General features: G+C 34.3%; 1 protein-coding gene across 1 annotated transcript in view; it reads left to right on the forward strand.

Moving 5' to 3' along the window:
- LOC149779480 (uncharacterized) overlaps window positions 1-13,297 on the forward strand; it is a 28,316-nt gene extending 15,019 nt beyond the window's left edge. The window contains exons 3-5 of the mRNA XM_089940170.1: window positions 4,486-6,186; window positions 7,050-7,127; window positions 10,079-13,297. Coding sequence (XP_089796296.1) covers window positions 4,689-6,186; window positions 7,050-7,127; window positions 10,079-10,233 — 1,731 coding nt within the window. The 5' untranslated portion in view covers window positions 4,486-4,688 and the 3' untranslated portion in view covers window positions 10,234-13,297. The remainder of the gene's footprint in view (window positions 1-4,485; window positions 6,187-7,049; window positions 7,128-10,078) is intronic.
- Window positions 13,298-13,839: the final 542 nt, after the last annotated feature.

The raw sequence follows: 13,839 nt of genomic DNA on the forward strand, positions 1-13,839 counted from the left end.
GTATGTTTTCTTTCATCATTCAGTGAGTCAAAATCAAATCTTGATGTTGACGGCTCAATCGTTGATGACCTTATAAGGTCATCTTGTGTTGCTTCTAATGATCTGATGTATTTTTTTAGGAGATTTAAATCTGTTTTCGATATTGGTAATGTGATTTTATTCCCAGAGAGATCATTATATTGTTGCTGTAGTAATCTAACTTCATCCCATTGTCCCATGCTATATAATTACTTTTCTAAAATATATATAATAATATTTCTCGATTTAGACTTTCACAAATAATATAATGGTTAATGAAACATATCATAGTTTGTAAATGGTTGATGATGGAATCTGTTGAACCTTGTGGAAAACATTGCCGCAATGACTATCGCGCGATTCGTTTACAAAGTGTCAGAAAAGGAAGTACTGGGCCAAAACCCTGTCTGAATTGTGGCATCGGAGTCAAAGATAAAACACAATTATATCTTACGTTGTAGAGCATTGAAAAGTTACTTAGAGATAATGATGATGATTATCTGAAGAATAAAAGACACTCAAGATAATATTGCTAGGTATGTGAAAACTAAGAAAAATATTATTAGAGACAAAACAATTGTATAATGAAACAAGCAAATATTGAAGTCATTAACATTGATGAGTTTGTGAAGCACCCAATATTTACTAATTACGAAGCGAGCAGAGCGGGTGTTACTGAAGTTATCCAAATGAGATTAAACTCAGACCTTATTAGAATAAAAAAACTGGGCACAACAAAATAGGATGGTAAATGATTTTGGGGACATCACAAAGGCTACACAAGTCATGGAACCCAGAACTATCTCTTGCAATAAATAATTATCCATCAGAAAATGTCAAGCATGAAAAGCTTGTAGGTGTGACCGTAGATAATAATTTATTATGGAATGATCATATTGATAAGCTTTGTAAAACACTTCCATCCAAAATTGCCCTACTCAGCAGAATCAAGAAATATTTACCTATTGAAACTCGAAATCTATACTACAAGTCATATTCTTCCAACAATGGATTATTGTTCTAATGTATGGGGAAACTGTGCTAAATCTAAGCTTGACAAGATTTATAAACTTCAAAAACGAGCAGCAAGTGTAATTTTAGATGCATCTATTGATCGTCCCTCAAAAGCATTTTTACAGAACTCAAATGGTTCACAATATATGACAGGATAGATTTTCACAAGGCAGTTCTTTCATATAAATGTCTCCATGGAACTGCACCAGAGTATCTTCAGGACTTATTCAGGCCCTTTTCAACACAATACCAGTTGAGATCAATATCACATGGAAACCTTTTTGCACCAAAACCAAGAACAGAGCAATCTAAAAAGAGCTTCCAATACTCTGGTACAGTTCTGTGAAACAAGCTTCCACTACATGTAAAATCTGCTGAAAATATTAGAGTATTTAAGAAGAGATATCATGAGCATGTATGTGTTTCTAATAGATAATGGAATTTAGTATTTTAATACTAAACATGTTAAAATAAACAGTAATTATTGCTATCTTCATATGATGTGCATTGTTATACTCTCCTTAAGAGGGCCTCAAGGGCGAATAGTCATTGACTAATGATTTACCCTCTCTAAATAAAGCATTATTATTATTATTATTATTATTATTATATGACATTGTCGACTAAACGAAACTGTAGGAAATACCAATAACGTTGGTTACATTATGGTTGGTATTGGATTTTCTGGAAGTAAAAGAATGAAACATTATCTTGCACATATTTATTCACGAATGTTTCTGTGGCGTAATAAACGAAGGTCTTGTGATTGATCAGTTATTAACTCAATTAGAAAACATGACAACCTGAACAATCTTCAAGCAATGATGACACCCCAAGTGAGAACAGTAAACGTGGAACAGCTGGAAAACACAAAAAATTTACACCAGTGCCTGTTAAATCAATCTTGATACAAGAGAAACAAAATAATTTAATTCAGTGTACTCTGCTGGAATATATTCCGATATTAATACATTTTCTGTACAAAAAGTAGCTAAAGGTATAACCAATTTTGCTACATCGAAGAGACTCATCCAAAGAATAAAATTTCAGTATATTGATCAGTGGACAATTACATATTCAAGATCTTTTGTCAATGTTAGCTTTTTTTAAGTTATGATTTGGTCATCCGGTGACTAAAAAATCAACCTTGTTTGATCCAGGGGAAAACAACAACGAAGCTATGACATTGCATAACAAGATGTTGCGGGTTTAAATCCTGGCCAAGTCATACCAGAGACTTATAAATGGTATTTACAGTTGTCTTCCTTGGCGCTCAGCATTAAGAGGCTAGTGATAGGACTAGCCCGTCTAATGTCAGGATCATGTGACTGGGTGAGACATAATGCTACATGTCTGTGGCATGATGCCCCAGTGCTAGACAGCACTATAAACTGCCACACTTCAGAAATCTTAGGCATATGACTAAATAGTTATGTTAAAAATCCAAATATCACACACATATCATAAAAATATTCTTGCTTGTTTAAAACAAATGGGACAATTAGAAAAAGGTTGTAATGCTGACTGCATTGAATTTAATTGTACAAGTATATCAAGCACTGTTTCAAAACCTGTAAAATTCGAACAAGGTATTGGTTTAATATATGATGCAAAAACAAGTAGCTAAATATTATATCTTCTTTTAATTTTCATGTATATGAAATGATAGAATTAAACAAGTGGCTCGATTTCACAAACAATGGTAGGTACCTGAGATTTTGTTGTGTGATTAATATATTCAAAATAAGGACATACCATATTTTTGCACATATTGATTTGCTTTTAAACTTCAAAACATTTGACGAAAATGCTTATATTCAGTAAATGATGAAATAAATGAGCATGCAGCGGGACTTTCAATTTCACCCTGGACAAATAATCTGACACTATACATGAAAATTGTGTTATCTGTTTCATTTGTTGCAAAATCTGAGTTAAAGAATTACAGAAAGGAGACAGACAATAATGATTTAATCTCCACATACCCAAGGTGTAAAAAATATCTTTTATTCAGTTGTAAATAAGTTCACTGATTCCTTTCAAAGCCAACTCTACATAGGTAAATCTTTTCAACCGTCGACGTGTGAGAACATATGCTTGCGTCTCACATGATTAAACATTGATTCACCTGCATAGTTCAGATTGATAAAAATGAACGCCTACATGAGAATGTCATGTTTGTTAAAACAGAGCCCATTGTTTCAAGAGCATTCACACTAATATATCAAAGTCGAATAGAAAATAAAGGATCCATTTCTTTAAAGCATATATATATTTCTCTTCATATATTGAAATAAAGATAAATATCTGTATGAAATTTTACAATAATATTTACTACATTTAAGACTATTAATACTTATACATACAGATCAATCCAACATAAACGCTTGAATATTGTATATTAAGTGAGTATATAATGAAAACTAATTACCCATGTGATGTAATTAGTTACAAAATATCATTCTTAATAGAATACATCTACATTTTACTGTTAAATCCATGTACAAGAACAGTGTCTTCATCTACCAGTTTTCAAGAGACATTAACGGTGGTTGTTAAAGTTCATTAAACTTCAGTGGTTGTCATGTACAAATTTGCTTGAAACGCCTACATTTATAATACAATATTTTACCTGCTATGCTATGCAACGTAATCAAAACTAACAAGGGACAATAATAAATCATTTAGCTAAGATTTTAAATACCATATCGCTTGGGATAAACTGATGTACATGTACTTGTTACATTTCTTAAATTTGACGACTTTCCTATTTAAAATCTAAGAAATTTTCAAGAAGCAAGGAAACAAGCTAGATGTCAGGATTTTACAATAAAACATAAGTTCCAAATAACAAAGGGGCATTTTTTATGATTATATTTTTTCCATGCATAATTATCCAAACCGGAACCCCAATAATTAGACTCGTTAGCAAATAATGGCTTAAACACTGTTGCGTGTGTTTAGGAACTCGTATATCTATTCTTACGATACGATCATTTAAACAATCGATACGTTTTCTTGTGCAATATAAACGCATTGCGTGACATATCTTACTTACTAATTTATTCCTTAAGTATTAGCTACATATTTTTAATTTTATTCTATTTTCTTTTCGTTATGGAAACATATTACGTTATCATCCAAATGATATGAATCTGAAGCTAGCATTGATGCTTTAGTAATTGCATATTTGGGAGAGATTGTTTAGTAGAAAATGAATTTCAGTTCAGTTTTATTTCTTTTATTATTTTGAGAACCGAGTAAAATAAATAAAACGACGTTATTGTCATACCTAAATAACTTTAGAAAAGTTAAGTAAGATTAAGTTGTTTTCCAATGTAAACAGAACAAGGTACGGCGATCACTGTTGTCAGATAGTGCTTACATTTCTGCTTACCTTTCAAGCTACACTTATTTAAACAATAAATAGAATACTTACAACTCTTTTTGCAGATTTGAGCTAGTGTTTTGAAGGCAGAATGAACAGATTTTCAGTTCAAGATTAGTTTGGAATAAAGCTTTCCTGTTTTTGATATATTAACTTTACTGAAATACATGATAATAACATATGTAAAACATACAAAACGTGAAACTCCAGAAATCGCATGAAAAGAGTGTCTTCAAATTTGCACTGATAGTGACTCTTCGCACAGAACATGGATGAAGAAAGCGCAAATTGGTGTCGCTTAGCACAAACAATCATGCACAAAGGAGGAGAAGTTCTTCGACAATTTCTTCAACTAGAAATTTTAACGAACATTTGCATCAAATATTCTCGATTTTGGATGAATAATGTGCATAATCCAGGCGATATTAATTACCTGGCAATCTTGGCGACCAATTTAACTGGTCTTCTTAAGGGTTCGCATAATGCCAGCGGGAAAATATTCAATGCACTGCTTGATTCTTGGAGAAGAAACCAAGGTCAACGGATGACATTGATGCAGCAGATATATAGGCTCGAAGAATGGAAGCGTAATATTGATAATAAACAATCAGATTATTCGGTTTTAATGAGTGACAAAAAGATCTTAGAGTCCTGGTTATCTCAAATTGAACAGGAAACTAAAAAACTGAATTCGATATGGACAGTTCTCAGTCAATGGAATAATACTTTTCACTGCCATCTACAGAATGCTCAAAGTGGCCTTCTCTTAGAAATTGAGAAAAATGAAGATTTTCTGTCTCGTTGTATTCAAACACTAAAATCATTATCCAAGCCATCAAGTAGTGAGTTTCAACAGCTTATCCAAAATTACAAACAAGAATTAAAAAGTTGGAGAATGAAGTGCTGCAGGGTCTTAGAGGGGTTAAATGAAGAATGTCATGCTCTAATAACTCTAGGACTACGAGAAGCTCAAGCTGTTCCACAAAGTCATGTAATGGTCTCTTTTCTCAATAATTTCCAAAAAGAAATTAGCGATGGGATTTTACAGTCAGACATAGATCTGTTTTTTGACAATTGGGACTATGATTTGCATGATGTATTTGATGTATGTGAGAAGAAAATACACAAAGACGATTCTACATCAAGTATTTTAATTTTGGCCCAAAACTTGTGTGAGACGCTTGAAAAGTTCGCCTCTTTCAAAGAAAAGAAAATCCAGAACTTTTTGTTTACTTCGTCTAAACTTCCAGGATTATCACATTTACAGCGTTCTAAATTGAAAGACATTTCTGGATCTTCTGATCTAAATGAATTTGATTTTACTCTGCTCGTAGCCGTCTTGATAAACGGCGACTTTGTGCATTCTCTGCTGCCAGATCAGGATGAAGATCCGCATGATTGGGACACATCCTTAAGTGCTGATATTCTGCGTCTAAGAGCATATAGAAATAACATAGTTGAGAACAATGCACAAGCCAGAATTTCTAGCGACACCTTTGAGAAATTGTGGAAGGAACTTACCATGTTGCTCCGCAAGATTGCATCTCGATGCGGAGAGACATTCAACATGAAAATCAGTTGGGAAATAGACCAGATGAGAGATCGTCCCCTTGAGCCACATAGAGAGTTGAAATTACGTCAGCAGTTTTTAATGTGGTTCAAAACAGATATCGAGACCCAGCTATCTCCAAGATCTCCAGCGCATCACCTGTGCCAGGACCTGTTGAAATCCATCAAGAAGATGGAAGAAAATTTATCTATGCAAGGTAAAGTTACAAGATGAAACTTAGCTAATTATTTGAAAAAGAAATCGAAGTTTCCTAGTATTCCATTATACTTTACAGTACCATCTCGCTAGACTACAAGCAGGACTTAAAGAAAAGTGGTTGTTTTTCAAGTGTGATCCTGATGCCAATATTCCGCTTGTATAAATATCTAATTAGGTTTGCAGGTTTGGAGCTAGTGTAAATTTGCTGCGTTTGTCATGGTACGTGTTATTAATGTAAAACAATTCATTTAAAATGTGAACAAAAAAGAGGAATTTATGTGTTTAAGTGGCAGACTTTTTTCAGTGTTAATTTTAGATGGTTCGCAGCACAGCATTAATTTAACACTAAAACAGTTATACAAACATTTTATTCAGAAAAATTAATAGCTGATCGTGTACACATGATACTATTTTGGCCAACGATTCTGGCAGTCACATGAAATTTTCATATTAATTGCAGTTGTTTGTTGATGCATAAACAAGACATATCTATATTATTTGGTAATTGCATATCAAATTCAAAACCTTGAGCTTATGGATTATTAGACGATGCACATGACAAATGGGGCTTATTACAAAGTTTCCAGATTTATTTCACAGATACTAACCCAACCTTTTTCAGCACAATTTGAATTTCAAGTTGTACCACTGAAGTGTTTAAGTACATATCGCGTTTATCAATAAATCTTCACGATTTATCAGATGTGTTACAAGCGTTATAAAACACAAAAATGCATATAATTTGAAGTCCATATATATATATATATATATATATATATATATATATATATATATATATATACACACACACACACACAATTATGCCATGAATAACTGCTTATTTTCTCTTTATTTGTACAGTCCATACATGTCGCCATTGTAATCAGGAATTTTCCACAGAAAGCGAGTTAGCGCAGCATATGATGGTGATTCACAAGGGTAAGAACAAGATATCATAATACAACGTTTAATAATATTTATTAACACAATGTTTCTCTGACTAACCAAAATATCATAATTCAGCACCAATCTTTAATATATATAAACAAATTGATATATTGACAACCAATGTCACAATCTTTCCGCGATCGTAGAATGAAATGAGTTGGACACCATTCCTAGGTCACACTAAAATTACTTTTTTTTGGCGATTTTTTCAGAATTTCTTCCAGCATGAAACAGCTTCTTTTCATGACACTTTTATGAAGAGGAATTATTTAAGACAGTTTATCACTGTCAAGTGAAATCTAAAATTTTGTCGAAACTATCAGGGAGGTGTTCATGTAACCTTTGGCCTTTTAATTTAATTAACTTGACTTTCTCCTTATTTAATGCAGCAAAATGTTCCTGTAATTATTGTACACATACTAAAAGGATTTTTCTGAATAATTGAAATTCCAAATTATACGTTGAATACCCAGATATAATTCAGACAAGGGAACAAGGGAACAATTATAATACGGAAGAATATAATATATACGAAGATGAAACAGTATGTCCTCAATTGTATTTCTGGACTAATTTTATGCACATCACAACATGAGAACAATCATCCAATTAAGGGAAAAGATGAACATCTGAAGCTGGCAGGTTGTCACAATATATATTAAAATCGGTCAAATTTAATCGGTCAATCATACATTCATATGACATAGTAATCATTTGTTTGCACTTTGGACGTACGAGTTATGACTGTTCCAATAGTGGCTATAGGGAGAGATAGAGCGACTGCTAAGAGGGTGGTATATAAACAGCGCGCGCGCGCGTGTGTGTGTGTGTGTGTGCGTGCGTGCACACTCGCATGTGTGAGTGTTTTTTATTTTTAACATAGCTTTAAAAAAATTCAGTCATATTGCTATGAGGTCTACAGTCTGACAGTTTATAGTGATGTCAAGCACTGGGGTATCATGACGCAGAGATGTAGCATCATGTCCCACCTAGTCATATTATCCTGACACCAGGCCGACCAGTCTTGCTGAGCATCTAGCGAGGCAGCTGTTAGTACCATTTTTTACAAGTCTTTGGTATGACTCAGCTGGGATTCGAACCCACAACTTTCCACATCCAAGGCGGATGCTCAAACCACTAGGCCACTGGAGCTGTTCTCAAATATAGGCTTTAAGCCTCTCAGTTCACCTTTAGCTTCTCATTAATATCTACGTAATACATTTAATGTGCGGAGACCTGATCTGAGTTTCATTTGTAGCTCTGAAGTATTGGTAGAAATGTGTGGATGGGGACAAATGTGACTATGGAGACAATAGGAAATAACATTAGGTCGGTCATTTTCAACTTGTGTCTAGGTTTAACATTACAACACGGTCTGAAGTCAAGGGGAATTTAACAATGGCATTATTGGCTAATACCCATCCTACTTGACCAACGCTCACACCTTCTGACCAATGAATCATCGTACTGACTAGGACTTGTACCAACTAACACCACGATAAATGATCAACACAACGTTTCACTGACCAGTACCATAAAACTCCGAACGTGCAAAACTTTTACGACTTTGTACACTTGGTCTGCTGCCGATATATGATGGCATGAATTTTCGCTGCCTTTTTTACTGACAGAGGCGATTGTAGTGCCACATAGCTTTGCCACCGTTGACCTGACCAGCACCGGTCCGGTGAAGTTTCTGTTTGGCCTACGCCATGCATGAATATGTAACCTGAAAGGCCCCTGGCTGTGGTCGCGTACCTATGAAATTGTCGCCCTGAAGAAACAGGTTCAGCGGCAGAGCACAGCCGTGTTGGGGGGATACACCAAGATGAGCATCTGCTTGAAATATTCAGCCCTTTCAGGAAATTTTGATGTTCCCTCAATACCATCCTGCTTGCACATTGAGCACTCTAGTCTGCGGACGCTGCTGGGGTGGCTCGAGGATGTTGTCCCCATAGATGCTTTCCTTTCACTAGACTAACATGTCGTACCATAGATCGTGCAGATCACATTCACCATTGCAGTGTATCTCACCTACTATGCCGTCAGCGGTTCCTACGTAATTTTCAACACCAGCAATCGTGCCAGCTTAGGTTACGTTGTCTACAGCCCCTGAAGCAAGTCCATGTTATCTCCTCAGCTTCACGTCGCCTCTGGCTGTATATCTGCCCTGTCGAATTGCCTCATCAAGAATGCTCTTTACGCTGACCAACCAGGGTTGAACTGCTGATGCAAAACCCTTACCTATACATCCGCAATTTTTCCAGCTTGGTAGATATGTTAGAAGTGATGGTGCGATTACAATTTTTAAGAATGCACCGAGGCACGCTGTCTGGGTACGAATGGTTGATTCTCGATGACCGATGCACCAAGAGCATTACATTGACGGTGTTGGTGGTATGTTTCAAATCAACATCCGTGCGGATCCCAAGGTGGAGGCAGCGTTAGCCAGTACAGCTTCCCCAACGACCAAAGCTCTGGTCTCATGAGCTGTCGATGCTAACAAAGCTAGCGCCCTCATGGAAGGACATGTGGCTCTCGCTATCGGGGGTGGTAAAATTGCTGCGGAAAGATGACTTAGGCTATGCTTGAGCACCAAAGTTGGTTTAAGCTGTCTGAAACTAGGACATGCCATCCGACATGATGTATGCTATATTATTCGTATAGAACTGTTATCCCAACCAGAATGATCGGTTGGACCTGCTGGTTCTGGACACCTATCCTCATGCTACATCGTTTTTGCCAAGGCCTACCCAGAAGTCGTTGGTAGGATCTCAAAGTAGCTTATTTCCGCTCATTAAATAATCTCAATTTGTTTTTCTTTTCTAACATATACTATTTGCCATCTGTGGTAGAAAATGCCTCTTTAAGACTGTGTTTAGTGAGTTTAAATGCAAATTATAGCATACTTGCTAAGATTTTGTCTTATTCTCATTTTGCAGCTGAATCGGAATCTGCACCTGATAATCTTGTTTACGACATGGCTGCCGCCGGGACCGCCGGGGCGATGGCTGGTTCATTACTAGGTCCTGGCGGTATGTTAGCAGGAGCAATATTTGGAGGGACTGTTGGGTTTTTACGCAGTGTTTTGAGATAGTAATAGTTCCTACATGGGCCAGTATCATTCAGACTATGGATTTCTGTAGGATGAAAAGAAAGATGGATATATGTTATCATCTTTTCTCACCATAATTTTACTTCATGTTAACTATATAAAGGTGCCCAGGAGTGTATGTATATAAATATTAGCAGCTAACATTTTGTGAATGTAGGGTGTACATGTAGGATGTCCTGGCATGCCAGAAAATGTTTTCAAAGAAATTCAAGTTTGAGGTATATTTCTTAATAGTGCATGTTTTTTTTTGTTTGTGGTTTTTTTGTTGTTGATGTATATGTTTGTTTTTTTTTGTGTAAAATAATGGTACCAGTTTAATACTTAATTTTGTGATAGTGATCGATTTTGATGTGTCTGAGGCTGTTTGGAATTTTCATTAAGGTGTATTGATTTTCTCCGAATGTCTGGATAGTCGCTATTTCGTGTCTGACCCAAGAAACCTTGTGGTAATTTTTTAGGAACTCGCCTACATTTGGTGTTTTGTTCAATAATAATGCTGCTTTTTAATAATTTTAATTGACTGCTAATATTTGTTGATTGATGACTTCAAGATGCATTGATGTTGATTCATTGCATTCAAAGATATGTGGCTACCAGCGTTTGTAGGAATAAACAAAATAGAGCAAGATATAATACAAAAATTAAGAAAGTTCAGATCAGGAACTCTAACGTTTTTAGTTTATGGAAATAGTTTTTAATTACCACTTGATTTACAGCTACTGATAGATAATTGACCATTGTAACCGTTTGTTCTTCTGCTACACTTGAGATTTACTATTATACTGACAAAAAAATCAGGAGTGATAGATGAAGCTTACCAGGATTACGATTTGAAAAACGTTTGCTAGTATCATACGGTTGCTTAAGATTCGATCATTAACGAAAAGTACAGGAATGGAATTTTTTTTTATATGAGTACATCACAAGACAGAATTATTGGTGTCGCAGCTTATACTTGATTCACCACGAGTTTAAAAGGAGTCTTGATGCTTTGTAAAAAATACTTTTTAATCCTGCGATATAAACAATTATGATCACTGTGGAATGGTTACCAAACATGATTTATTCTCAAGGCTATAACTTGAAACAACAGGTTATGGATTCAATGAACTATTTCTTTGACAAGCAGTAAAAGCACATGAAAATAAGCAATGTGAGTATTATCAATTTCTACACTAATTGGCATTAAAATTTACTCGATTGAGATGTACACTTGATGCTTGGTGCAGACAATAAATTAGATATACAAGGCAGATACAGAGGGCTAAATAGAAAATAACACATGGACAAAGTGTATATTTGCTTTGTTTCCAGTGCTTAGGTAAACGTTCAACACAACAATATAAATATATATTGTTTTAAGATTTGCCATTGTAGTAAATACAACGCCATAAGGTCAAACAGAGATCAATTTGAGATTTCAGATGAATGGGTTTTGACGTATAATTTTAGTGAGTGCGATAGATAAAATAGAATGGTGTTGAAATAATGACATAATCTGAAGGTGAAATACAAGTAAAAAGTAAGCATCACAGGTCAGCAAGAAAATAAATTGAGGATATATATCTTTTGAGAGCATATATAAGGAAGTATTTAATGAGTGAAGTGGAAACATATTGTCATGAGTGAAATATTTCTTTATATCTACTCAAAAAAGCAACATTTTTTTATTATATACTTTCAGTCAGAAATCTTTGATTTGCATGGATTTGTGTATCCATTCTATGTCAATATGATTAACTGACAGAGCAATCCAACAGACCTCAGAGCGTAACATCATTATACAAAATTGTTTACTGATTGTGAATTTATTTGTAAGGATTTTGGTTTCTGTTTTGATTTATTTTTTAATTCAAACATGAACTTGAAGCGTTTGCAAGCTTGCAGTTTATTTCAGTAACAGGTGCTGCATCCAAATTTTGATTGTCACTTAATTTGTATCTACAATTGACCCTAATCAGTGCCTGAAGTTATTCTCATACAGTTTATGCGGTTTGGTGTAAATGCTCGTAGATTGTATTATTGCAGCATGTTTCCTTGTATATCGTAGTCTTTAGGATCTGATTTATAATGAGGACAAATTCCTGGTGATATATAACTGTACTGTTGTTATTGTCCATGAATTATGTATGTATTCTTTGCAAGTGCCGATGGTAACATGACACTTTTAAAATCACGGTATATAACATACTGTAAATGTAGGTGATGATAGTAGTTTCTGAATGTATCAGTATAATCTTTCTGAGATGTTATGTCTATAATGCTTTATGCTAGACCTTTTTTTACTTGTATTTGTAATCTATTTCTGTTGTTTTATGTATATCTATATTGTGGGTTTCTTTTCCGTTGATTATAGATTGTAAGAGCTATTTTGGAAACAATATATTATGTAGCTATTTTGGTCTATGAGTTTAGATAATTATCACTTGTAGATAAACATGTTTACTTGGATTTGAGTTCAGGACATTATTCGCCTTGGGAAGAAACCTGATATTTTTCATGGTATTAACTAAAAGTTTATTGAAGGACCTGACATTGTTTGCAACTTGAATATTCTGGAAACAAACTTTTGACCTTCATCCCGGTCCTCTTATTGTGTCGTAAGTTTTTATAGTAAAGTTGTTTACATCAGAATTACTAATTCCTATCTTAACATCTGTAGCGGAATCAACCTTTTAGTTGTATTCAATTACACTTTGAGACGATTTGAGTTATTTATTTAAACTATTTCATTGGAATTTCAAAGTGCTCTTTGATATTTTAGAACTGAATCACTCTTTTCGAATTATTGTGAATTCATTTAAGGACATTTTTGATTACATGATTATGATAAATCAAGTTTGTTAGCACTTAGCATATTGGCACTTCAGCATATTCAAGAATAAAATTTATTAGGAACACCAATGGAATTAATTTGGAACACTCTATACTTTTTGACTTGTGATAGAACTTTTAGGACTCTACAGGATTTAATTCAGAATTGTGTAATTTCCGTTTAAATGTTCACTTTGTATTCTCGCAAAATAAATTTTTTTAAGTTTAGAAACTTGTTGGTTTCGTTGTTTGTTTATACTTAGTTTAAGACCATAGAGTCCTGACATTTGTCTTATAGAGATAACTCAATACCCTAAAATGTCTAATATATATTTGTTTCCTTCAAGTCTTCTAGTTTTATACAAAATCGGATCACCAAAAATTACTTGTTTGATTTTCTAAACAAATCTCCTCCGTAAAATTAGATATCCTTTACAGAAATAGACTTATATTTTGACCGTCTGTTTCACCCATTTTACATTTAGTCGTTCAAAAGGCATCAGTTGTCAGACAACCATATAAGTCGACACATTATTTTGACATGTTTCTCTTTTGATTGATTAAACGTAGGCAATCAAGTTACTTGTGATAAGTGTAATGATATCCATGTATGATGTTAAGCAATACATATGTATTTTTGCAGTCTAATTTAAATTGGATCAAATTATTTCTACAATCTGGTTTTCAGGGTTCTTTAACATGTAAATCAGAATAGTCAGTGGTTATTGACCTTGCTATGAATTAGACTTATTTACCCATAAGTGGAAATATTAC

Source organism: Sinohyriopsis cumingii, chromosome 17, assembly GCF_028554795.1.
Source record: "Sinohyriopsis cumingii isolate HCF-2022 chromosome 17, ASM2855479v2, whole genome shotgun sequence".
NCBI classification, from domain to species: Eukaryota; Metazoa; Mollusca; class Bivalvia; order Unionida; family Unionidae; genus Sinohyriopsis; species Sinohyriopsis cumingii.